Genomic DNA, 26898 nt, shown 5'->3' on the forward strand with positions numbered 1-26898 from the left:
ATACCCTGCTGTCTGTAAATATACTTTCCTCTTTAGGCAAGCCACATGTAATAATATACACCCTTACATAATATGTGCCAACACAAAACACTGAACAAGCCATTGAAGACAGTGTTATTCATCCAGACAGTTAACTTGCATGGGCTGTGGTGCATCATCACGATCTATAACAACCTAATGGGTAACGGTGCACTCGGATTTCCTAACGGAGATTTGGATGCGCGAACAAGTACTAGAGCACCTTTGTAACATCCTTCGCTGCTTTTTGTGTTCGTTTGGTAAGTATCAGTGAGGTGAGGAGAAACATAATAAGTTCGTCATATACGCCAGTACGTTATAAACGTAGTTTACTGAATACAGCGACGTGCATGCTCGTGTTTGTGTGTGGTCGGACTTCTGTAGGCTAGACCTCTGAGATATCATGCTGCAGTTAAACATGGATACCCAACTCAAGCTGACCAGTCCTTGTTTTACCCCTTCAGTGCCGAGCGCCAGGCAGGGTAGCAGTCTATTGACGTCCTTTTAAATGGCGCGGTCCAGGGTCGAACCACTCTATCCTCTAGACCACGAAGACGGCCTAGTAGGGATGACAGTTGGGGGCATGTAAGCAATCGCAATGGTACTGTTGCCATATCGTTGCGGAAGCCTGTTTCCCGCCTAAGTCTCGACACTGTGATTAGTGCCCAGTGGCACCTAATCGCCAGCACACAAAGTCAGCGATCTAACCCACTCAGCATCCGAGGCTTCCACAAAAATGAAAGTCCTTTGAGTACCCCTCTGACAAGTGTAAATTGGCACGGCTCCCATGGCCGAAAGCTGATCGCTGACTTTGTGTGATGGCGATTAGGTGCCTCACTCTGGCAAGTGTGGGTACGAATCCCGGACGGGGGACTCAACCAAAAAAAGTACGAGAATCTGTACTTTACTAAGAAAGTGTTATCCAAAATATAACATTTGTTACAATCCCCACGTGGAGCCCATTTCTGCTGTCCCCCTGTATGATAATGCTGGAATAGCGTAAACCTTACTCACTCACTTACTTTGTAAAGTTCAGACAATCATCGTCTGGTAGATTGATATATATCCAGTAGGCAAACAAAGTGATGTTTTAGGAACTTAATCAAAATTTGTTGAGGTTGCTAACTGGCACTAGCCTTTTTTTGTCATGGAATTCAGGGAAAGAATACCACAGATGTTCAAACAAGGCGCATTTTGGACCGAAATGAATGGAAAACTTACTTTAGACTTCACCTGTGAAGATCCGGCTTAGATTAAACTCAAACCTGATACGGTATAGCAATAGATGACAAGGTGAGCTAAGGTGAAGTATCTATTAGGGAACAAACATTTAATAGTCTGGAGGGGTATAAGTTCGGTCGACCCGTGAAGATCTGGGGTAGAATAGGTCTTCAGCAACCAATGCGTGTCGTAAGAGGCGACAACCGTATCGGGTGGTCGGGCTAGCTGACTTGGTAGATGCATGTCATCGTATCCCAATTACAAAAAGCGATGCTCATGATGTCAATCACTGGGTTGTCTTGTCCAGACTTGATTATTTACAGACCGCCTTTATATAGCTGGAATATTGCTGAGTGCGGCGTTAAACATACGTATGGACTGTATTCGTGAAATGTTTTACGCCTTTGGCGCCCTCAGGTACCGTCTCATCCGTGTCGATATTGCTATTAGTAATGTGTAATACGTTGATAGTTCCAAGGATGGACAAGTGGCCCAGCCGTCTGGTGTCGTGGCAAATAGCTGTGCATAGCTGCGTCTCTCACGCATGCCAGAAGCCTTTGGTCGTGGGTTCGAACCCCGTTTCACCCTGATTATGTTTCTAGGTTTCTACCTGTGATAGTGGGTTTCAACACCAGAGTAGTGAATAGTAATTCTGTGACAGTGCACAATTTATGATCAAATATTTCACATATTTATATTAATTTGTATATTTATATTGTGCACATATTTGCCATATATTTCATGTAATTATTTCTATACTTTATTTGTATGTATATATTTTGCAAATATTTGCCATATTTCATGTAACATTGAAATGTCACTTTAATTACCCATCATGTCAAGGCCAAGCTGACAACGGTCACGTGACACGATGGTAATTGCGGTAATTACGTCAGATTAAGAAAAGTTTGTTTTTACAGCCGCTGTCTGGATGTCTATACAATGGTCATTAACGTAATCTACAGGTAAAGATTGGATTTTCAAGTAGACACTGGTGATAACATCTGGTTGATGTTAATTAGTTTTGCTAGGTCAGCTTGGCCTTGACATTGTCAGCTTGGCCTTGACATGATGGGTAATTAAAGTGACATTTCAATGTTACATGAAATATGGCAAATATTTGCAAAATATATACATACAAATAAAGTATAGAAATAATTACATGAAATATATGGCAAATATGTGCACAATATAAATATACAAATTAATATAAATATGTGAAATATTTGATCATAAATTGTGCACTGTCACAATTCTCTTAAAAGCGGCATTGAACCGGACTCTCTCTCTCTCTCCCTCTCTCTCTCTCTCTCTCTCTCTCTCTCTCTCTCTCTCTTTCTCTCTCTCTCATACCTTCTTTAACCTTTAGCCTGTTTAATTGATTTAGCATAAAGCGCCGAAAAGAGAGCGTACAATTTGAAACAGTCGGCGTTTCATTATACAAGGAAAAATGAAGAAATATTTTGCACATTTTTATCTGATAAAAAACTACACATTACTTTTTTAAAATATCTTGAGGTTTTCAATCATACCAAAGTTAACACCAAGGCGAACACGCTTCTTGAACTTACCTGAATTACGTTATTGAAGGGGTATGCGTTTCATGTTAGAAACCTGTCGTTAAATTTGTTCAAATTGATTTTATTTATCCTATATCCGATATTTTTAATTTAAGTTTAAATTTGATTTTATATCGGCAAATAACGCGATGGTAATCGGTAACAACATTGTTGATTGTGCTGTCAAACGACTTGCATGACTGAATGAAGGTTGTTTTCCGTCACTGCACATACGGTCGATACTGTGAAACCAAGTCCTCGCTGGAACGTAACGCTACTTTCACAACTCAGCCCAGTGTCTTAAACAAACTGTTAAGTAACGGTTAAATAATATATGTATGTGTCAGTTTGACCCAAAGGCGTTGTGGAAAGTTGTTGTAAATTACTATCAAAAAAGGGTCAAATCTCTCAATTGAAACTCCGCATGGGGTGTTATACTGCTCGATCTGCGCTTTCCTCGACTGTGCCAGCACACCACTAACGCCGCACTCAGCAATATTCCAGCCATATGGCGGCGGTCTCTAAACAATCCAGTGATTGATATCATGAGCATCGATCCACGCAATTGGGATACGACGATGGCATGCATCAACCAAGTTAGCGAGCCAGACCACCCGATCCCGTTAGTCGCTTCTTACGACAAGCACAGTCGCCTTTTACGACAAGCAATGTTGCTGAAAACCTATTCTACCCGGATCTCCACGGGCAATGAATGAAGTGATGATTTAAACCCCATGCAAACACACTGATAATAACTGCGAACAGCGTAACATTACGGTTTATTGACGTTTTCACTCATCTCTGAGATATAGTACAGCCACGGACCTATATAACCTATACAAGTCCGTGGTACAGCCAACCAGCCCTTCCTCAAACACAATCAGAAGCACGACAAGCAGGTGCTTGTTTAAACAGCGCCTGTCCTATACGGTTCACCAACTTTCATTCACCAGCAAGCTTCATCACCATCCAGTCGATGCATGGATACAGGTTGCATGTAGCACATCTGGCTCCTCCTTATCCAAAGATAGTTGCACGATAGTGCCATTTAAACATTACTATCGGTATTCTTGAGTGAACCCTAGATTCAGCATGGTTTCAAGGAAGAGTCAACCTATTTGCTATACCTCCATTCTAATCGGAGTTGCCGTGGCGTCTGCGGTCACCAAAGGGGATGGCGATGGAAAAGAAAGAGAGGTTGCTCCAGACAACTGTTTGATTTGGGGACCTGGCCTGACACCCAGAATTGCTCTACCTGTTCGATATTTCTACATTCAAGCTGTCGATCAGTTTAATCAGAAGTAAGTGTGGACGTTCGTTGTATATTATAGACTGCAAGCAAGTGTTGCTGTCTACACGCGTCCCTAGCAACCAATCGATCCTCAGTGACCTTGGCCTCAAGTAAGAGTAATGGTGTGTTTGAACGTAAGGGTGATTTTGCATCAAACAAATTTCCTTAAAAGGAGAGTTACATAAATTACCACATTATACAAACGCCCACGGATGAGTGAATGTTGTTTAACGCCGCAGTCAGCAGTTTGTCAGTGATATGGCGGCCTGTAAAATATAGTTAACTACGGTTATAACGAACTCAAAGGGACCACTAATTTTAGTTCGTTATAAGCATATATACAGCATAACGATAGCAAATATTTGGGTAAAAAAAGTAGGTTCGTTATATCCGTCAGTTCGTTATAAGCGTGTTCGTTATAAACGTAGTTTACTGTAATAAGTCTGGACCAGAGACACTAACAACAGAAAGCGTGTCGAACGATCCATATTTTGGCCCGCAATCCACAAAGGGGCATCAACATAATCACATCGAATGTCATGGAATAGCATATTTTTCATATGAAAATCTATCCCATGAAAGGGCTTGGATTATATCTAAAAACAATTTGTCCGAGAAATGCTTAAAAGAAATAATTATGCTTTAGAAAGTTGAAAACTACCAAAAAATATACTTTAATTACCAATTATCTAATTATTCATTATTTTGCATTATTTGTGGTAAATGTTCATTATCCTGTGTCACCTGTGACATATATTTCTTTATCTTGTCACCTGTGACATATGTTATTAGCTATAGTGTCCGTATACGGTGTCATATTAGGTTTGCAGAAAAAATATTTGGCGAGGCGTCAACTATACGGCAACTAAGACACCATAACGAATTAATTATGACAAAAAGTTTACAGTATTTGGTATTTTTTTTGCACATGTCATGTCAAAACTTAAAACACTTACAACCGAAGACGTTAAAGGTCAAAGAGAGACAACTCTTCAAACCTTGTTGATAATTTAATTGTATATATTCTTTATTAAAGTCACGAACGTGATCCAAAAAAACCCATTAACGTCCTTGCACATCAAAATTATTTGTATTAAAACACAAACAGTGTCGAGTAACGAATTTCTGTACCAGAATTTTCATGTGAAATATGTGAGGTGGGTGTTGGAAAATCCAAAATGTCTGTTATTGACGGTATACCCGTGACATATGTTCATTATCTTGTGTCATCTGTGACACATGTTCACTAACCACTTTCACCCGTGGCACATTATTATTATCTTGTGGTCCCTTGGGCACGCCAGAAACCTATGATTGTGGGTTCGAATCCCGGTTCGCCCCGATTATGTTTCTAGGTTTGTCAGCACCATAATCTGTGCTCGGAGGCTTCAGCGAAGTGGTAAACGTCTAAGACCTGCATCACTTCGGGCTTTTCTCCCACATTAAGCTGACACGCCGTGATATAACTGGAATAATGTTAAAAGCGGCGTTTAACCCAACTCACTCACTCACTATTATCTTGTGTCACCTGTGACATATGTTCATTATCTTGTGTCACCTGTTCATTATCTTGTCTCACCTGTTCATTATCTTGTGTCACCTGTGACATATGTTCATTATCTTGTGTCACCTGTGACATATGTTCATTATCTTGTGTCACCTGTGGCACATGTTCATTATCTTGTGTCACCTGTGACATATGTTCATTATCTTGTGTCACCTGTGACACATGTTCATTATCTTGTGTCACCTGTGACATATGTTCATTATCTTGTGTCACCTGTGACACATGTTCATTATCTTGTTTCACCTGTGACATATGTTCATTATCTTGTGTCACCTGTGACATATGTTCATTATCTTGTGTCACCTGTGACATATGTTCATTATCTTGTGTCACCTGTGACATATGTTCATTATCTTGCGTCACCTGTGGCACATGTTCATTATCTTGTGTCACCTGTTCATTATCTTGTGTCACCTGTGGCGTCAGTGGAAAACGTCATCATCACCGTCTCGTACGATGGCAGGCAAGTTGCAGCATCGCCTTATAAATTGATGGGTAAATATGTGTTTATGTTTATTCCCTTAGTTCAGAGTAAACGTTGGCTATTAGTGAAGAATAAAACAGTATTTCAGTTATATTTCATGGCGTGTCAGCTTTTTGTGGGAGAAAATCCCGAAGTGATACAAAGTTTAGACGTTTACCACTTTGGTGAGCAAGGGTATATAGAAACATTATCAGGACAAAACGGGATTCAAATCCGTGCTCATTGGCTTCATTATCTTGTGTCATCTGTGACACATGTTCATTATCTTGTGTCACTTATGGCATATGTTTATCAGCTTGTGTCTACTGTGGCACATGTTCATTATCTTGTGTCACTTGTGGCACATGTTCATTATCTTGTGTCACCTGTGGCACATGTTCATTATCTTGTGTCACCTGTGGCACATGTTCATTATCTTGTGTCACCTGTGACATATGTTCATTATCTTGTGTCACTTGTGGCATATGTTCATTATCTTGTGTCACTTGTGGCATATGTTCATTATCTTGTGTCACCTGTGGCATATGTTCATTATCTTGTGTCACCTGTGACATATGTTCACTTACCTCTTTCACCTGTGGCACATGTTTATTATCTTTTGTCACCTGTGACATATGTTCATTATCGTGTGTCACCTGCGGCGAAATGTATATCATCTTTTGTCCTCTATGTGGGTACGATTCAACACATGGGTATTCCCAATGCAATACCGTTATATTGCTGCAATGTTGCTAAAAATGGCGTAAATCTACACTCATGCCCTTACTTACTCTGTAACAGAATCCGAACTATTTTATTTTCTAGTGTACAGTTGTTGGACCTCTTGTTAACTGAATCATGATAACACCGTGATACACCTGGAATATTGTTCAGCGCGGCGTTAAACTCTTACAACCGAAGACGTTAAAGACCAAAGGGAGACTACTCTTCAAACCAGTTGTACAGGTGTTGGACCTCTTGTTAACTGAATCATGATAACACCGTGATACACCTGGAATATTGTTCAGCGCGGCGTTAAACTCTTACAACCGAAGACGTTAAAGACCAAAGGGAGACTACTCTTCAAACCAGTTGTACAGGTGTTGGACCTCTTGTTAACTGAATCATGATAACACCGTGATATAACTGGAATATTGTTCAGCGCGGCGTTAAACTCAATTCACTCAATTCAAGAAGGAAATAATAGGACATAGGAAAATATGTTCTTTTCTTTAAAACGTTTAAAAAAAATTTAATACAAACTTTAAATTTTTGTTGTGTAGTTTCACGGAGTCGGTTGGATCGCAGGCGTTTAAATTCGACATCAACTTGTCGGATGGTAGTCGTTTACGGAGTGTTAGAGTGGATGTTATTGACAGACGGGATGGATCGTACATCGCCAGATTCCGTCTCCTCAAGGCGTCAGTGGAAAACGTCATCATCACCGTCTTGTACGACGGCAGGCAAGTCGCAGCATCGCCTTATAAATTGATGGGTAAATATGTGTTTATGTTTATTCCCTTAGTTCAGAGTAAACGTTGGCTATTAGTGAAGAATAAAACAAAGTTAGACGTTTACCACTTTGGTGAGCAAGGGTATGTTGAAACATTATCAGGACAAAACGGAATTCAAATCCGTGCTCATTGGCTTCTGGTACGTCTAAGGGACACAACTCTTCACAACGAAATGCGTTGCCTAAGACGACTGGGCAGTATGTTAGCTTTAGACGGTGAAACTATTTATTCCCAGCAACAGAGGACCAGAGATGATAAAATTGCCTGAGACACGTGAGTTCTTAGCCATACCAGGATCCGCTGATAATGGGTTCAAATTTCAGGTCATCCCTGATTATGATCCTTGGTCTGTCAGCACCTTATCCGGGCGTTCAGGTTTCCCTAGAGTGGTAAAAGTCACACATGTCACTTCACCAAACTTTTTACCTTTTACCTTTATTTAGTCAGATATACATTTAGACTCTTCAAACTTCTTCATTGTACTAACACGAACCGTATTAGTTTAATAGTATTCGATTAAGAATTTCATTTAAGATTCTTAACTTACTTCTTCCAACTGCAATGCCCAGAGAGGGGAGTCTGTTGTTATATGTAAGTGTAACAGACGTACACTGATGCTAACCACCCCTAGTGTGCATGTTCTGTGCGGGTGTCACCGCCGCTGGAGTGCTGGTAGTATAAGGCATGTAGCACACCAAGTATACAGGTAATATAAGGCATGTAGCACACCAAGTATGCAGGTAATATAAGGCATGTAGCACACCAAGTATGCAGGTAATATAAGGCATGTAGCACACCAAGTATGCAGGTAATTTAAGGCATGTAGCACACCAAGTATGCAGGTAATATAAGGCATGTAGCACACCAAGTATGCAGGTAATATAAGGCATGTAGCACACCAAGTATGCAGGTAGTATAAGGCATGTAGCACACCAAGTATGCAGGTAATATAAGGCATGTAGCACACCAAGTAGGCAGACAATATAAGGCATGTAGCACACCAAATATGCGGTAATATAAGGCATGTAGCACACCATGTATGCAGGTAATATAAGGCATGTAACACACCAAGTATGCGGGTAGTATAAGGCATGTAGCACACCAAGTATGCAGGTAATATAAGGCATGTAGCACACCAAGCATGCAGGTAATATAAGGCATGTAGCACACCAAGTAGGCAGGCAAGAGAGGCATGTAGCACACCAAGTATGCGGTAATATAAAGCATGTAGCACACAAAGTATACAGGTAATATAAGGCATGTAGCACACCAAGTATGCAGGTAGTATAAGGCATGTAGCACACCAAGTATGCAGGTAATATAAGGCATGTAGCACACCAAGCATGCAGGTTATATAAGGCATGTAGCACACCAAGTAGGCAGGCAAGAGAGGCATGTAGCACACCAAGTATGCAGGTAGTATAAGGTATGTAGCACACCAAGTATGCAGGTCATATAAGGCATGTAGCACACCAAGTATGCGGGTAACATATACACCAAGTATGATATAAAGTAGGAAAATCTATTTGAAAGGTTACTCACAGAACTATTGCTACGGAACACTTACAAAATATGATATTGGATAATTGATTTCAGTTTCTCTATTCCAATATGTGCATAAAAAAGCGACAAAACATTTCCACATTTCATATGAAGTCAATGCTATGATTCCGACTGTATCATGAGCATGTGTTTATGAACCACTATAAAACAGTGATGTCACATTGGGATCCAAAACCAATGGATATCGTCAGGAAATCAACACAGAATACAATAACTATTAAATATACAGTAATACATTGTTATGACTCTCTCATGTTTCTACCAGGCCCGATCTATGATGAGCATTGCGACTGTCCACAACCGAACCTCCAGGAATGGTTCTCCACTATGATGTGTCCAGCCACCTACAAGCAGCTGCAGCAGGATCTCAGCATCTTCCAAGACCCACTAGACTTTGATAAGGTGGCAAAGGAAGCTGTGGAACGGTTTTCTGGCACCTTTAGCCACTACAAGATCATCGCTAACAAGGCATGTTGGAAACCAATAATAGATAGAACTATGAATCATGTGAAACATTCTTTTGTTTGCAATACTGACAGGTACGGTTCATATATATAAGGAAAACTCTTTGCTGGAATATAGTTCTAACTAAAGCCTTGAAATCTGTTAATGTACAAGTTTACATACTATATGATGCCCATTTCTGGTAGATATTGTTACAAGGATAAATGATTGAATTCATCAAACTGACCTAATGAATATTTCTAAAATATGTTCTCAGTGAAATAACTTGGTAAAATCACAGGACAATAGCTGTATCCAATTATCGCAATTAATTTACACTTCTTATTTCATAAACAGATATACAGGAAGGATTTCTTTGGTACAAGGCGCATTACTGGAGTGTCGTTTATAGACGAAATTCTGCTGTCACTCGCACGTAAAGTAAGACTTTGTTCAAAGTATCTACCCCGATGGTATTTGGTTTATTTTCTGATTTTAACCCGTTTTGTGAACAAAAAACCCTTTGTTCTATTCTTAAAACAATGATCATTGATATGTTTGGAAGAATAGAATGTTTAATATATTTTTAAAAGGTTCATATGAAAGATTCCTTATATGAAGGTAATTATGATTACTTTAGTAACCTGTTCGTTGCAAGGTAGTGGGGAGTTGTTAGGTTTAGTGACACGATTCAGGCTTCGAAAGTCTACAGCAAACCTGATTGTGTGACCTTATTTACACCATTTCTAATTGACAGATTCTGCTGTCAGACTACAAGTACGATCAAATAAATAAACAGCATCATTTCCCCACTCATAGGTAAAGCTGCCAGATGTTGAATTCATCATGAACCTAAGTGATTGGCCTAAGGAGAAAAAGGATATTAAGGACGGACCCATCCCTATTGTCTCCTTTTGTGGATCTGATGACAGCAGAGATATAGTTCTACCGACCTATGAAATGGTTAAATCTACTATATATATGTTAGAAAGGTGAGTAGGACCGCCTCTGTGGTCTAGTGGTAGAGTGTCCAGGGTCGATCCCCAGACGCGTCATACCAAAAGACGTTAAAAGATGGTACTTGTTGTTACCCTGTCTGGTGCTCGGTATTAAGGGGCTAAAACAAGGACTGGTCGGCTCGGAGTCAGTATACTGTGTCTGAGTGGGGTAATGTGACGTCACATGCGACACAATGCTAGGGCTTTCTGTCTGCAGAATGAGTGCATGAGAAAGTATGGTTTTACGCTACTTTTTGCAGTATTCCGGCCCATGAAGATCCCGGGTAGAATAGGTCTTCAGCAACCCATTTTTGCTGAAAGGTGACTATGCTTGTTGTAAGAGGCGACTAACGAGATCAGGTGGTCAGGCTCGCTGACTTGGTTGATGCATGCCATCATATCCCAATATTGCGTGGATCGATGCTCATCACTGGATTGTCTGGTCCAGACTTGATTATTTACAGACCGCCGTCATATAGCTGGAATATTGCTGAGTGCGCGTTAATCAACAAACGAAACCAAAAAGCAATATTCCAGCAATACTATAGCCGGGGACACCAGAAATATCCTATCTGAAGAACATTATGAAGTGATAATAAGTATATACTAGGACCAAACATTTCAAGGGTCGCTTCATTTTGATTTGAAAGGTCCTTCAGAGAGCTTACAGAAATCACATCTCACTGTTTCTGAATCGATTTAATGTATGTGTATATCTACATGTATATGTAGTGGTGTAAATAGTAGGTGAAATGTATGGTTTGTGCATGTGAAAGCAAACATTTGTGGATCAAAAGCAATACTTACTGTTCCCCGAATTCGACCATCCAACCTGCTGAAGATATAAGCATAGGTTTCTAGACAAAATTAAACATTTCTTGTTTTGATTGATTGAGTGATTGGAGATAAACCAACTTTAACATACCTCCATGTCAGAATGACGAGATCTGATTGTCCCACGTGATCTTGATAAAATACGATGTATCCAGCCTGGGGGGGAATCATTTCTCAGCATCATTTCTAAATCCCTTATACCCCGCCACGAGCAATTCAGGCTGCACGTGCATTTCTGAGAGACAAAATATATCCCTTATACCCTTCCTTATACCCTTCCACAGCTCAGTCAAACAGCTGTTTTCTATCAATTTTGAATTTGTTTGAATTATTTTACAATGACATATAAAAACATGTCGGTAAGATAAATTCGTTGCAGCGTTTCATTTCAGAGTTTCTCACACTAAGGCATTCAGTTTCGTATAAAATGTATGGACTGAAACCTTGAAACCACTTTATTGAAGCCCAGTAGGTCCTGTGCGTCTGCACCTTCTTTCATGTACTCCAACAGACACAACACAGACCAATTCTCTGTCCAAGGCAAGACTGGGCCAGTTTGGGAGGAAAAGACCAACTTGGCCTTTTGGAGAGGGAGGGACAGTCGACGGGAACGTCTGGACTTAGCTGTCATGGCGCAGAAACATCCAGATGTCTTCAACGTGTCTCTGTCACGGATGTCCTTCTTCCCGAAGGATGAGAAGTACGGGAACATATCCAAACACGTCAACTTCTTTGACTTCTTTCAGGTTACTGTTCTTTACTTTATTCAAATCTTGAGCTTATGTATACTTCATCAAACATATGCCATTGCTTTAACTTCGGTCACGCGCTCTGTGTGTGCGCGCGTGTGTGCGTGTGTGTGTGTGTGTGAGAGAGATGTACAAAGCCCGATACACAGTTCCCTTCTTAACCAGCATCCGACCCGTGATGATCCGGGGTAGAATATGTCTTTAGCCACCGATGCTTGCCGTAAAAGGCAACTTTGCTTGTCGGAAGAGGCGACTAACGGGATCGGGTGGTCAGACTGGCTGACTTGGTTGATGCATGCTACCGTATCTCCGTGTGTGTTTCTCTGTTGGTATGTGTGTGTGTGTGTGTTTTTGTGTTTGTGTGTGTTACTCTCTGTGTGTGTCTGTGTGTGTGTGTGTGTGTGTGTGTGTGTGTGTGTGTGTGTGTGTGTGTGTGTGTGTGTGTGTGTGTGTGTGTGTGTGTGTGTGTGTGTTGGTATGTGTGTGAGAGACCATTAGGGGTTGGGTCCACTGGAACAGATTCCTTTTGGTATAAAGGGCAAAAGTACTAATCTAAGAATCAATCTGATCCAATAAATTAGCATGTTGCTGTTTCACGTGATCACCTGATATTAGACCACAAGACATTCACTAGAAATACCACAAAGCTTGGCAGAGAAACGTTTTGTTAATGATGGCACCACTGTGAACCATGTTTATTCATCTTGAAAGATCATGTGATGGTTTAGGCACAGGATTGGTGTTCAGTAACCTATGATTGTGGAAAGAGGCACCTTAAATGGGTCGGATGGTCGATCTCAGTGACCTTTATCATAAGAACAAAAGTACATGTCTACATGTAGGATTGTACAGAATTTCACTCAAATATGTGCATGTTAAACAATGTGACCTGACAATGTGATCATGAATTCCCTGTCACTCATATATATGTTGTTGTTATTGTCAGCAGCTGGGAAATCCCAGTGACGTCATTGGGAAACACCCCGCTTTTTCAATCTCTAACACAAATGAGTTCTCTGTCAGAGTTACGATAGGTATTCGAAAATCTATCTTCTCTTAACCTTAAGATATCTTATCTTTGAATGTAAGTTGTTAAGATTTATCTTAGCTAAGATCGTTTCGAAGATCTAGGCGCTGGCTGCTTACACCTGGTTGTCACCCTGCGCTGGCAGCATGGGTACATTGCTCACCACAACCACTAGTGTGTCAGGACTATTTACCAGCCAACATCATAAAACTGAAATATTGCAGACTGTAGCATCCATTCAAAGAAGATTGAGGTGACCCATGAACCACTCCTTTGTGTACTGACTTATATACATGAGATATATTTACAGCACAAGTACCAGATCACAATCGACGGCACTGTGGCCGCATTCCGACTGCCTCTTCTTCTAGCCTCAGACTCTGTTGTCCTGAAACAGGACTCCACATATTACGAACACTTCTACCACGCCCTGGAGCCATACGTTCACTATATACCCTTCAAGAGCGATCTCAGTAACCTCTTAGAACAGATCCAGTGGGCGAAGGACCACGATGAAGAGGTAAGGTGGTGTACAAGTACTTTTATTGGGACCCGTGAAGATTCCGGGGTAGAATAGGTCTTCAGCAACCCATGCTTGCCGTAAAAGGCGACTATGCTTGTTGTACGAGGCGACTAACGGGATCTGATGGCCATGCTCGCTGACTTGGTTGATGCATGTGATCGATCCCAATTGCGTGGATCGATGCCTCATGATATTAATTACTGGATTTTCTCGTCCATACTCGATTATTTACAGACCGCCTTCATATAGCTTGAATATTGCTGAGTTAAACAACAAACAACAAACGTCTCTTAGCATATTGGCATTATTGCCATCCATATCGATGGACAACTTAAATAATTCCACAAAAATATCAATGATTGGTTTTTTTATCATTGGTTTTCAATATATTGCAGATATATTTATTGTTTTGAGTAACGAATTGTGGAGTTACAAGATGTTTGAAATAAGGTACAAATTGTTAAGTTGATGTTATCCGAAATCCTACATCAATACATTACATGTACAAAGCCCGATACACAGTTCCCTTCTTAACCAGCATCCGACCCGTGATGATCCGGGGTAGAATAGGTCTTTAGCCAACCATGCTTGCCGTAAGAGGCAACTTTGCTTGTCGGAAGAGGCGACTAACGGGATCGGGTGGTCAGACTCGCTGACTTGGTTGATGCATGCTACCGTATCCCAATATTGCGTGGATCGATGCTCATGATGTCAATCACTGGATTGTCTGGTCCAGACTCGATTATTTACAGACCGCCATATATAGCTGGAACATTGCTGAGTGCGGCGTTAAACAACAAACCAACAAACAATAACCAGTACCCTGTCACTTCCAGGCCAAGGCTATCGGGCGAAGGAGTCAGGACTTCGTGCTGGAGCACCTCACACCACGCCACCTGTACTGCTATCACGTCAAGGTCTTGCATGTATGTAACTACTTACTTATGTAAGCAACAGAAACAAATAAACCTCATTAATCATTAATATCGTTCAAATCAAGGTTTCAAAGAAGGGTCCATTGTTCTTTTACTTTAACCATCCGGAAAGCTGAGTTACGGAATAACGCGATTCGGATTGACGAGTTTCGCTATAATTGATAACTTTTTCATCAAATTTAAGTATACTTATTTCATTTTGACCTACGTTGTATTCTTGTTGTTATTCTGTATATTGGTCATCGTCATTCTAATAATACCCCATCCGAAGTCTAGTGTATAGAACGTCTGCCGCGAGGGCGGAAGGCTTGTGGTTCGGTCATCGGCCGCGTCATACTAAAAGACGTTAAAAGATGGTACTTATTGTTACCCTGCCTGCTGTTCGGAATTAAGGGGATAAAACAACGACTGAAGGGCTCCGAATCTGTATACTGTGTCTGAACGGGGTGTTAAACTGCGGTATATTATCTCAGTAAGTCAGCACTATGAAACCGACGTAAGTCCGGCCTCGGACAAATAGAAACATATACACACGCACGCACGCACGCACGCACGCACGCACGCACGCACGCACGCACGCACACACGAACACGCATACACACTCATGCACGCACGCACGCACACAAACACATGCGCGTCGCTTTACAAGTGCAATAATCTTGAGCGCAACGTTAAGCCCAATTTCTCCTCATCTGTATATTACTCATTGTTTTTTTAATAAAGAAAATGAATGAAAACGAAAATGAAAAGTTAGCCCATTGTTCAGATGACGTAATATTATCTATTTGTGATGTCATGAACAGTAGTTGACGTCATATCGCTTTAACTATCCAGCCAGCCTCTGGAATCACTAAGAATCGGGAATTTATTAAACTCGGTCTTTCTACCATTCCGGTTTATCAAGAGGCATTTGGTTTGCAAAGTGCACATAATGTATTTTTGCCGTAAGGGTGGTGGGGTAGCCTAGTGGTTAAAGCGTTCGCTCGTCACGCAGAAGACCCGGGTTCGATTCCCCACATGGGTACAATGTGTGAAGCCCATTTCTGTTGTCCCTCGTCGTGATATTTCTGGAATATTACAAAAGGCGGCATGAACCAATACTCACAATTTTTGGCGGGATGGGAAGGGATTGAGATTTAATACAAGGGGAGAATTCGTCTTTCGTTACTTTTTACACCTTCTCTGTTTTTTTCTATATATTTCAGGAACTTTCCAAACTGTTAAAGAATAAACCGAAATTGGAAGAGGGTTTCGCTTTAGTAACATCCAAGGATCCGATTTCTAAGACCTGTGACTGCAAAGAGTTCGACCAGGTGAGGTTATTTCGTAGAGTGAACAGAAAAGTAATTCAGTTATATCAAGGCAACTTGAGAAATGGGAGGAAATGCCAAAGTGATGCAGGTCGTAGACTTAACCATGATAGTGAAACTCACGAGCACGAGTATGGTGCTAATAAATCTAGAATTTTGGTTTCAAACTTAAAGTGATAAACCAGTCTTTACATGTTCCTCATTAAAATGACCGCCTTGGTGGTTTAGTGGTAGAGAGTCCGCCCGACTCCCGGCCGTTAAAGGATGGTACTTGTTGTTTCCCTGCCTGTCGCTTGCCATTAAGGGACTTAAGGGTCACTGTGTCTGAGTGGGGTATTCATGTTAAACTGCGGCATGGTATCTCAATGGACAAGCACTATAATTCGGCATCAGTCCGGACGAGAACAAGCAGACACGCACGCACGCACGCACGCACGCACGCACGCACGCACGCACGCACGCACGCACGCACTTGTATTTGCTTCAAACAAAATGGCGGTGCCCAGTCAAGACGATGTGATCGATAATCAAGATCTATATTGTGATAAAACGGGTCTTACATCGCGAAGTGCATCAAATCACGTGAACCCCTTGATTAAAAACATGAAAAGATTTGGAAAATATCTGTTGACAACGAGTTAGCCGTGCACATGCTTTGCAAGTCCTGCAGTCGACCGAAATCTGTTTCACAGTATACGAACCGGATTTCGAATTCGTTGCGCTATTTTGTTTGACTCTGCATTGTCTCGTTCGTCCAGACAAAATGTAACTCCATAATAACAGCCTAGTTCGGCAAGGGTGGAAACTGGACTTTTGTAGTCAGTTAACTCCCTTGTCCCGGGAAGATGTCATGAAAAGGCTGACATATTGCTGAATACGGCAACATTCAAGCACGCACTGTAAGCACTAACGAGCAATGTAAGCACTGACGAGCTCAAAACACACAACGTGCTAAATACCTCGGTATGTTGTCCTCTTTACAAACTTTGCTGAGGTTTGATCACGTGAGTTAGCTTTACTCCAAACTCGATGGAGGACATCAATAATGGCTTCACCAACTGTACCCAAATATAGAGTCGAACCCAGGTTTTTTAATGCTCTTGTGAATCGATCAGGAAATTAAAGGTGACATGGGGTGGCTTAATGGGTAAAGCGTTGCCTCGTTACACCGAGTAGACCATGGCTCGATTCCCAACATATGCACAGATCATTAAGTGAGTGAGTGAGTATGGTTTTACGCCGCTTTTAGCAATATTCCAGCAATATCACGGCGGGGGACACCAGAAATGGGCTTCACACATTGTACCCATGTCGGGAATCGAACCCGGGTTTTCAGCGTGACGAACGAACGCTTCAACCACTAGGCTACCCGACCGCCCCTCACAGATCATTAAGCACATTATGTCCCCAATCGTGACATGGCTGGAATATTGCTAAAAGCGGAGAAAAACCCAAGTCACTCACTCTCTCTCACTCACTGAAACATGTTTCGATTGTTTTTGCCACTGATAAATAATCTACCGATTTGAAGCAAATTAGTTCCAGACCCGCTTTGTTCTTTCAGGCACAGGAACAGCCTCATACAGAACTATAGAGTGGGTCTCTGGGGCCCTCGAGATGAAGTACGGGGCCCTCGAGATGAAGTACGGGGCCCGCGAGAGGAAGTACGGGGCCCGCGAGAGGAAGTACGGGGCCCGCGAGAGGAAGTACGGGGCCCTAAGGGGCAACACTTTTAGTTATGGTGTCTTTAGTTGCCGTATACGATGTCATATTAGGTTAGCATATAAAACATTGGGCTCGGCGTCAGCGGTATACGGTGTCATATTAGGCTGACGCAGAGCCTAATATTATTTATGCTAACCTAATACGACACCGTATACGACAACTAAAGACACCATAACGAATTTATTATGTCGAAAAGTTTACATTCTCTGGTATCCATATCGCACATTTTGCCTTTTATCAGAGATTTCCTCATCGGTGCTACCATCAAAGCGTTTGACAGCATTTGCTGATGTCAAAGGGAGACCACTCTTCAAACCTTAGAGGCCAAACCTTGTTGAAAATTTTAACTATAATCTATATCAATAAAGTCACGAACGTGATCTGAAAAAAGATTAATGTCCTTGCACATCACAATTAATGATAGTAAAACGCTAAACAGTTTAAAAAAACGAATTTCGGCACCAGCATTTCCATGTGAAATATGTGAGGTGGGTCTTTGAAAATCCAAGATAGCTGTTACTGACGGTATACAGTCTCATATTAGGTCAGTATCAACCATCTTGGATATTTACTGACGGTATAGACCTTTTTCACACTTCGCTACTTCTTGTTTGAAAGAGAGGCGTGGGGAGCATCGCTGCTCGTGCAGGTAGATTCAACACACAGGAAGTAATGGCTCACTGCGCGGTCCCATTCTGTACGAGCGATCGGAGAAAAGCAGTTTCTTCGGATTTGTCTTTTTTTAATTTTCCTAAAGACAAGCATCTCAGGAGAAAATGGTTCGCAGCCATACGTCGAGATGTGAGCAACTCCTTCCAGGTAAGCAGCCTGTCACAGGAACTCGATGATAGCGTGTGTAACAACATATATACATGTACGTATAGAGAAAAACAATCACACCCCTCTATATAGCCTGCAGCCTCGGGGCATCGCGGTACTTGTCATGTACGCTAAACGGAACAAAATGCATTCACTAACCTTTATGTTCTCTATATCAGATGTCATTTATTTTATCTAACAACGCATGTTTTACTGATAAAAGTTCATTATTTACATTAGTAAGAGAGAGTCACCGGAGCGTGAGACACTGTAACGGTATAGCGAGACAGCGGTGGCACTGAGTGGATGGTAGAGCTCGGGCTGCGCCCGGTAAACTGCATCGTTGCCCTTTTGCAATTTGGTTTACCCAAGTTTCAACAAAACCGGGTCCTATGACCGGGACACAGTTTAAATTTTTGGTCCACACAATCTTCGCGCTCAAATTGGTGGAAGCCATTTCGATACTGTTTCCTTGACACGGAAGCACTCAATGCTCCCCAAACCTCGCTTTCGATACAAGATGGCGAAAGTGTGAAAAAGGTCATTTATATTATACGGTCTCATGTGGAGTCAGTAGTAATTAAACTCTCTGATTGGTCAATCTCACTTTGAGGCATAATAATCCCCGGTATGGTGCCCTTTACAAGCATGGTGAAGATGTCGTGACTTATGGAACTGAAACTAGTCACATGCCTATGGGAGACAACTCTCGTTTGTTTTTAATTCTTGCCAAGTGTGCTGCTTCTAATATACTGAACCGCAAAAGAAACGTCACCCCAAGTAACATTGCATGAAAAGTTGTCATTTAAATATCTGGGTATTTTTTGGCAAAAATTCTAAAATTTAACATTACCTTGTCCGAAAAAAATGAATTTTGATGATAAAAAACCCCCAAAGTAGATGACAATAAAACCGATCGCCCAAACGCATCACGGCAACGGCCATGGTAACCCGATGCACGTGAGTTCCGTGCAAATTGAAATGCACATGCGTTCCCCCATTTCACGCCTATTAAGATCCACCCAGATCGGATAACATTCATTCGTTATTGAATTGCTACCACATGCCAAGATTGACAAGAAATCAGCGACACCAAGCCCTTGGACGATTGCAAGCTGGCCAAACTGCCCGGCAGGTAGCCAATGCATTTCAAGTCAACGTAAGGACCATATACAGGCTCCAGCAACGGTACCAGATCACCGACACTACAGATGACCGACCACGTAGTGGAAGACCAAGGATCACCACCCCACGTCAGATCGTCAGATTATGCGACAGCATCTTCAAGATCGCTTTGTTACTGCTGCTGCAACTGCTCGACAGTCCATGGGGACACACCAGCGACACATTAGTGCGGACACCGTGCGTCGACGATTGACGAGCAGACACCTCCACTGTCACAGGCTACACCGAGGACCCATTCTGACACCACGTCATTGCCGGGACCGTCTTCAGTGGGCAACACAGCACCAGCATTGGCGCCACCAGCAGTGGAGAAGACTCCTATTCTCAGACGAGAGCCGCTACTGTCGCCGCAACCACGAGTTTCAGCATGATAACGCCCGTGCCCACACTGCTAGAGCAACAACAGACTTCCTCCAGCAGAATAGCATCAGAACCATGTTGTGGCCTGCCCTCATTTCCGATTTAAATCCCATTGAGCACATGTGGGACGAGATTCAAAGACGGCTGAATGACGCCCGACCAAGGTCGACAAGTGCAGTTGAACTGCGTTAGGCGTTCCTCAGAGTGCCGGCTCAAGTGCCTATGGCCTTCATCAACCACCTCATCCATTCCATGTATCGACGTTGCACGGCAGTCATCAATGTACATGGCGGACACACGAGATTCTGACTTGTGATGTCATTTTCTCAGAGTGAGTGAGTGAGTTTGGTTTTACGCCGCTTTTAGCAATATTCCAGCAATATCACGGCGGGGGACACCAGAAATGGGCTTCACACATTGTACCCATGTCGGGAATCGAACCCGGGTCTTCGGCGCATTTTCTCAGAGAGTGTTGTGTTTCACTATAAGAACATTTGACACTTTAATTTCAACCTTGATGATCAGTTTTGCCATATTTCATCTTTTTAATATCTCTCAAAGTATGTTTACAGTGTTTGGACAAATAAGGTTTCTCATATATCTATGCATGGTGACGTTTCTTTTGCGGTTTAGTATATTATCCCCATTTGTTATGCTCCATTGGATTGAATTTTATGCGGTGTACTAAGGGTGATGTCCTACTTGTCCGACAGCCGGCAAACAGTTTATCCTCACCATGTGTGTTTAAGACGAGGGGTCGTCTCAAATATAAGTCTGTCACTGATGGTCCCCAGTAGTCCGGCCTCAGAAGAAAGTGTTTTTGCTCAACATTTTTATTTCCATTGATTTGTTTTAAAGATAAAGATTCAAGTATATCCATATACAAATTGTGGAATATCACATACATACACATTTCCAAACTACATTTGTATATATTTCAAATTATACTTTTATTAGATAAAAATGCACAAAAAATACAATACAATAGTATCACCAGTAATGCTTTTCCCATTGTATTACAAAAAGTTTCTTTATTTATTCGATATATAATATGATTTCTGTACATACATTCACAATTCACAAACCAACAAGACGCGACACTGCGTCATGGTACTGGTATTTGGATTTCTGATTTGTAGTCAGAAGTCGCTTCTCTGTTTCAAGAGCGTGTGGGGCGGTCGGGTAGCCTAGTGGTTAAAGCGTTCGCTCGTCACACCGAAAACCCGGGTTCGATTCCTGACATGGCTACAATGTGTGAACCCATTTCTGGTGTCCCCCGCCGTGATATTGCTGGAATATTGCTAAAAGCGGCGTAAAACCATACTCACTCACTCACTCCAAGAGCGTGTTCCAAATTCCGATACCGCCTCTTTTTTGGCGGCATCAAACTACCAGACTGCAGCTGCATGATTACAATCTCATTACTGTCCTGCTGGGCGATTTTACTGAAGAAGAAGAGAAGAAATGTTTATTTAAGTGTCACATATTGTACATAAAACAAATTTTAAACAAAAGCAAGTTGCCATTAAAAGTACAATATCCAGCCTCTAGGGCTTATGAGACACTCTAAAAGCATTTAAAACATATAACATTATTAAATATAAAACACAAAATAAAAATATTACATACAATGTTAAGACTAGAAGAGATGCACTCTCCTTCTATACATGCTGTATAATGTGCTTGCTAAAAGCGGCTGTAAAATCACTTCTTGCATCAAATAAGATAATTGCTGAATGCTATTAAAATAATAAAAGTCCTGATTTAATTCAGCTGCCTTGTGTAGTAGTTGATATCTCAGGTCACTGTATACAAAACAATCTATTAAAAAGTGTGATTCATCCTCAATAACATAATTATTTTTTTCTGCACAAAATTTACATATTCTGTCATTTAAAGGAATAGGTGGCTTGGAATAGCGGCCTGTTTCGACTAATAGAGGGAGGTTACTGCTAGGACAAAAGGTGCCGGACAAGTAGGATGCCCCCGTGCTAAGTGTGTTTATTGTTGTGTAAAGGACCTGGGCAAGAAGGACAGTTTGGGTAAGATGCAGTTATGAAGTTATCAATTTGCGAAATGATGCTAGTGCCACTTCACACTGTCTTAGTTTAGTCTTCACCTGGAAGAAAACATTTTAACTGGGTTTTTTTATAAAATGATTCGAAATGTGTTTTGAGCCATTTCGACCGATGTTTGTGCCTCATTTTTCGTGTTTATGAAATCAAGATAATATTCTTTTATCGTTCACATTTTATGATGGTCAATTTATAGTCAATTAATTGCAAGTGATTCTATGGTATTTGATTGGCTGACTTAGATGTTGTTTTCGCTTTTTTGGTTCCACAAACCGAAAATGATTAGGCCACGCCAACTAATGGACTTCTGTTTCCTGATTGGGCAGGGCTTGTGTTGTATTATTGCCCTGTTAGATGTCACTGATTTCGTATCGTTGTCTACAGTGTTTTTTTATGTGTTAATGAATAAATAAGCAGTCTGTGGAGCTGTTTCTTTAAAATAAGATTTGACTTGAAATTATTTTCTTTGCGTGTATATGGCCTTGCCGATTTACACAGCATCCAATGTTCTTTGGGGGAGGTCTGCGGTAAGGCTGTTACAACACGTGCAACATGTGGTCAAGCAGCAACCTGCTGCAACGTGACGTTACGTCCCTTCATTTGCACAAAGGGTAGAATAGGATCTCGAACGATGTCGTCCCTGTAGCGTACGCCAACGCTTGCCGATTTTATTTCTTTATTTATTCTAAAATTATTATTTTACAGTGAATACACATGTACTTAAATGTGTCTCAAAAGCCTAATAAGACTGGATGTACAAGCTTTTGTAATGAACACCTCTCTCTCTCTCTCTCTCTCTCTCTCTCTCTCTCTCTCTCTCTCTCTCTCTCTCTCTCTGAGCCATTGCTGTCAGTTACACTGGGATATATTGGAGGCAGATCCCACCAGGTCCCTCTGGCATTTTCTGGCAGAGATGTAATAGAGGTAGAGGTTTCGTAAGAATTATCGAACAATAGTTATCATTGTTAATAAGTAGTAGATGAGGAGGGAGAAGTGGTATTGCTGCCATTATGACGTCATGGTAGTTACGAGACTACTTGGCGACAAGACCCGTGAAGATCCGGGGTAGAATAGGTCTTCAGCAACCCATGCTTGACGTAACAGGCGAATATGCTTGTCGTAAGAGGCGACTAACGGGATCGGGTGGTCATGTTAGGTGACCTGGTTGATGCATGTCATCGGTCCCAATTGCGTGGATCGGTGCTCATGGTGTCAATCACTGGGTTGTCTGGTCCAGACTCGATTATTTACATCATATCGCTGGAATATTTCTGAGTGCGGCGTTAAAAAACAAACAAACAAAACAAAACAAATTTGGCGACAACTAATTGTGTGATTGACAGTGAGGAGGACATCTGTTGAAAATCTAAAAAAACATTTGTGTGATTAAGGCCAAAATACAGGATTTATGGCAGAGATGTAATAGAGGTAGTATTCTTAGAATTATAAATAATGATTACTATTGTACTTTCTAGAGATAGTGGGGGCGGTCGGGTAGCCTGGTGGTTAAAGCGTTAGCTCGTCACGCCGAAGACCCGGGTTCGATTCCTGACATGGGTACAATGTGTGAAGCCCATTTCTGGTGTCCCCCGCCGTGATATTGCTGGAATATTGCTAAAAGCGGCGTTAAACCATACTCACTCACTCACTCACTCTAGAGATAGTGTCACAAACCTGTGCTTTAGGTTCATCATATGCAGGCAAGCTGTTACGGCTATGGCTGAGACCCATCTCGTCACATTCTGCGCAGGGCCGGTGGCTGATACTTCAAGCTACCACGAAGGGAGACGCCAAGCGACTCACCTATCTCCGCTCTATTTAAGGTAAGATTCAATGATGTTTATAGTTAAACTCTTCTTGCGATCCACATATTATACTATGTATGATATCCTCAAGTAAGTTATGTTTCATATATTATACGATCGTCTCCATGGTCTAGTGGTAGAGCGTCTGCCCGGAGAGCGGAAGGTCGGGGGTTCGATCCCCGGCCGCGGCATACCAAAAGACGCTAAAAGATGGTCCTTGTTGTTACCCTGCCTGACGCGGGGGTTAAAATGACAAGTCGGCTCGGAGTCAGCATGCTGTGTCTAAGTTGAGTGTTCACGTTAAACTGCGGCATGATATTTCAGTGGGATAACACTATAAAATCGGATTAGTACAAGCAACCACACACACATACACACGCTATATAAGTGCAATAATCTTGGGCACGATATTAAACCCCATGGTGTGCTTCCAAGCGGTGTATAAGGGAATAGTCTGCCTCTCCGAAATAACAATAGAGAAGAAGAAGAAGAAGAAGAAGAAGAAGAAGAAAATTATTTTATTTATGTGTCACACACTGTACAACAATGACAATAAAAATACACAAATAGTGTGTACAGTGTCCGGCCATTATGGCCTACGAGACACGCAGTACGTCACATACATATGAGTAAACATGAGAAATATCACAGTACATACATATACATAAAAATGAGTTATCACCAGTTATCAGAACATTCTGATATTAAGATACATTGAACTAAGTTGGTAGAGACGAAAGACACAGTTGTCTTCGCTCATACATGTGATGAAGAAGCGCGGCTAGGGGTCTGAAGAAGATTTTATTAACGTCTCACTTGTATACCACATTTTTGTTAAAACAAATTAAAAATATAGTTACATTAAAGTTGTATACAACCAATCGCACAGCGATTTATGAGAGACGGTACATTGTAAACAGGCACATAATAATTTTTTTTTTAGCAAAAGCTAAATATTAAAATATACATACATTAATATACAACACAATTTTTAAGACTCAATGATATAAAATATTCCTCCGGGTCAATAAAATGTCATGGCAGGTTCTGGCACAGTAAAAGGTGAGGTCATCAGTTGATAGAATCCTAATATATTTATCTTGCTCTGTCAAGGAAGTAAAATCTATCCATAAACTATTGCACTTGTTGATGAGGCTAAAACGTATTTCGTCGTAAAGGGGACAGAATAAAAGGACATGCTTCTCATCTTCTATGACATTTTTGCAGGTAAGGGTCTGACCACCCTTATGTTCCACATAAAGAACACGGTCTGATCGGCAGCGGACATCTGTATAAAGTTTGGAGTTGATTGAGAAGCTAAATTCCATAAATCATAGCGTAAATCTGTATAGAGAGAACATTCAGCAAAAAAGTGTATTTCATCCTCAACAGTATTGCAATTACAGAATTTACACATACGTTCAATAAGCGGTGTTTTGGGGCGGGTGAATCTTCCCAATTCTATTTCTAATGGCAGTGAGCCGCAGCGAAACTTACTTAATATACTGCGCTGACATCTGTTCATCAATAAACTGACATAGGGTTCTACTGATAAAGAATCTTTAAATAATCTGTATGTACGTAACTTATTACCATTTACCTGGCCCGTATCGTTCCAGAGTCCATGTAACCAATCAGAATGGTCTAAGGATAACAGACATACTTTAGACAAGTTAAACTCTTCAGTTGAAATATTATTTAGATCATAAATTGGTAAATGTAAACTGACAAAGTAGTTGAAAACTGTATTATTCCAGGATCTACGGAATTTTACTGACCATCTGCAAATAATACTCAGCATTCGGGATTGATCTGCAGCATGCAAACTGCGCCAGAACCGAAGAATTTCAATTTTTTCTTTTGTAAATGAGGATGTCCAGCCCATTTCACCACGGACAGCCAAATTTGGAGTCTTTCTACCGACTGCTAAGAAAAATCTACACGCTCGGTTTTGGACAGCATTTATACAGCTAAATTCGCGGGGATCTCTGTCACTTTTTTTAATTGGGTTAATCAAACTTGTTCGCCACGAGTCGGGGCATACATTATTATCAAAGCAATAGGAAAACATTCTAAATAAGATATCGATGCAAGTATCGTTCTTTAAGGCCTCAGAGGGGCGGTCGGGTAGCCTGGTGGTTAAAGCGTTCGCTCGTCACGCCAAAGACCCGGGTTCGATTCCCGACATGGGTACAATGTGTGAAGCCCATTTCTGGTGTCCCCCGCCGTGATATTGCTGGAATATTGCTAAAAGCGGCGTAAAACCATACTCACTCACTCACTTTAGTAGGTCAAAACCAACTGCTTTCCCGCGCTTTGCTCGTGCAACTGCACGAACAACTTCCGACATTGTAATCGGTGAATCTAGGTCACGGGTATCAAACTGACAGTCCACTCTCACCTGATTATTTGCCAACTCATCACAAATCTTATGGAAGTGACCATCATCAAAACTAGGAGATGTACTCTCCAGGAATAGAGAACTGTATTCATCTTTCCATGTATTCAAGACTACACCTCTATCTGAAGATATACCACTATCTTGTTTCACCTCCCAGGGGACATCATACACTCGGTCGTTACTGATACCAAGCTTGCCTATTGCTTTCCAAAAGCTGCGCGAGTCACTGTCACAGTACTTAACTTATAGACGTTGTTGCTCACTGACTGATATAGAAGATTTAACGTGCGCTTTCCGACTGCAGCGTATTTCGCACACGGGTTGCTCACTGAGCTGATGTGCCGTTTTATACTTACGTAATAGCCTATCAAAACATTTCCTCTCCTGAACTCCCAAAACGTCTACATGCCAAAACGTCTACATGACAAAACATCTACAGAGAGTTGTCATGGCTGATTGAGTTTACGTATTGTTATAATGGTATAGTCCTCCTGTAATTAAGAAGACTCATT

At 41.4% G+C, this 26898-nt stretch overlaps 2 protein-coding genes across 4 annotated transcripts in view; both read left to right on the top strand.

Moving 5' to 3' along the window:
- Positions 1–3695: 3695 nt before the first annotated feature.
- Positions 3696–18171, top strand: LOC124113138 (protein O-glucosyltransferase 2-like). Of its 2 annotated transcripts, XM_046473379.2 has the most exons (10): positions 3696–4099; positions 7403–7614; positions 9462–9664; positions 9998–10081; positions 10460–10632; positions 11984–12218; positions 13559–13768; positions 14608–14697; positions 15912–16019; positions 17581–18171. In XM_046473379.2, exons 1-10 carry the CDS (start codon positions 3891–3893, stop codon positions 17608–17610), a joined length of 1554 nt encoding a protein of 517 aa, XP_046329335.2. In that variant the 5' UTR covers positions 3696–3890; the 3' UTR covers positions 17611–18171. The 2 variants fall into 2 exon arrangements, with proteins under 2 accessions (XP_046329335.2, XP_048253756.1); XM_048397799.1 differs by lacking the exons at positions 3696–4099; positions 7403–7614 and adding an exon at positions 5680–6151.
- A 5783-nt stretch (positions 18172–23954) lies between these two features.
- LOC124113137 (L-fucose kinase-like) overlaps positions 23955–26898 on the top strand; it is an 85991-nt gene continuing 83047 nt past the window's right edge. Inside the window, exon 1 of one of the 2 annotated variants that reach the window (XM_048397800.1) lies at positions 23955–24003. The gene's annotated coding sequence lies outside the window, so the exon portion shown is untranslated. The remainder of the gene's footprint in view (positions 24004–26898) is intronic. The other variant, XM_048397802.1, reaches the window with a different exon arrangement.

Source organism: Haliotis rufescens, unplaced genomic scaffold (assembly GCF_023055435.1).
Source record: "Haliotis rufescens isolate VD_foot unplaced genomic scaffold, xgHalRufe1.0.p SCAF_17, whole genome shotgun sequence".
NCBI classification, from domain to species: domain Eukaryota; kingdom Metazoa; phylum Mollusca; class Gastropoda; order Lepetellida; family Haliotidae; genus Haliotis; species Haliotis rufescens.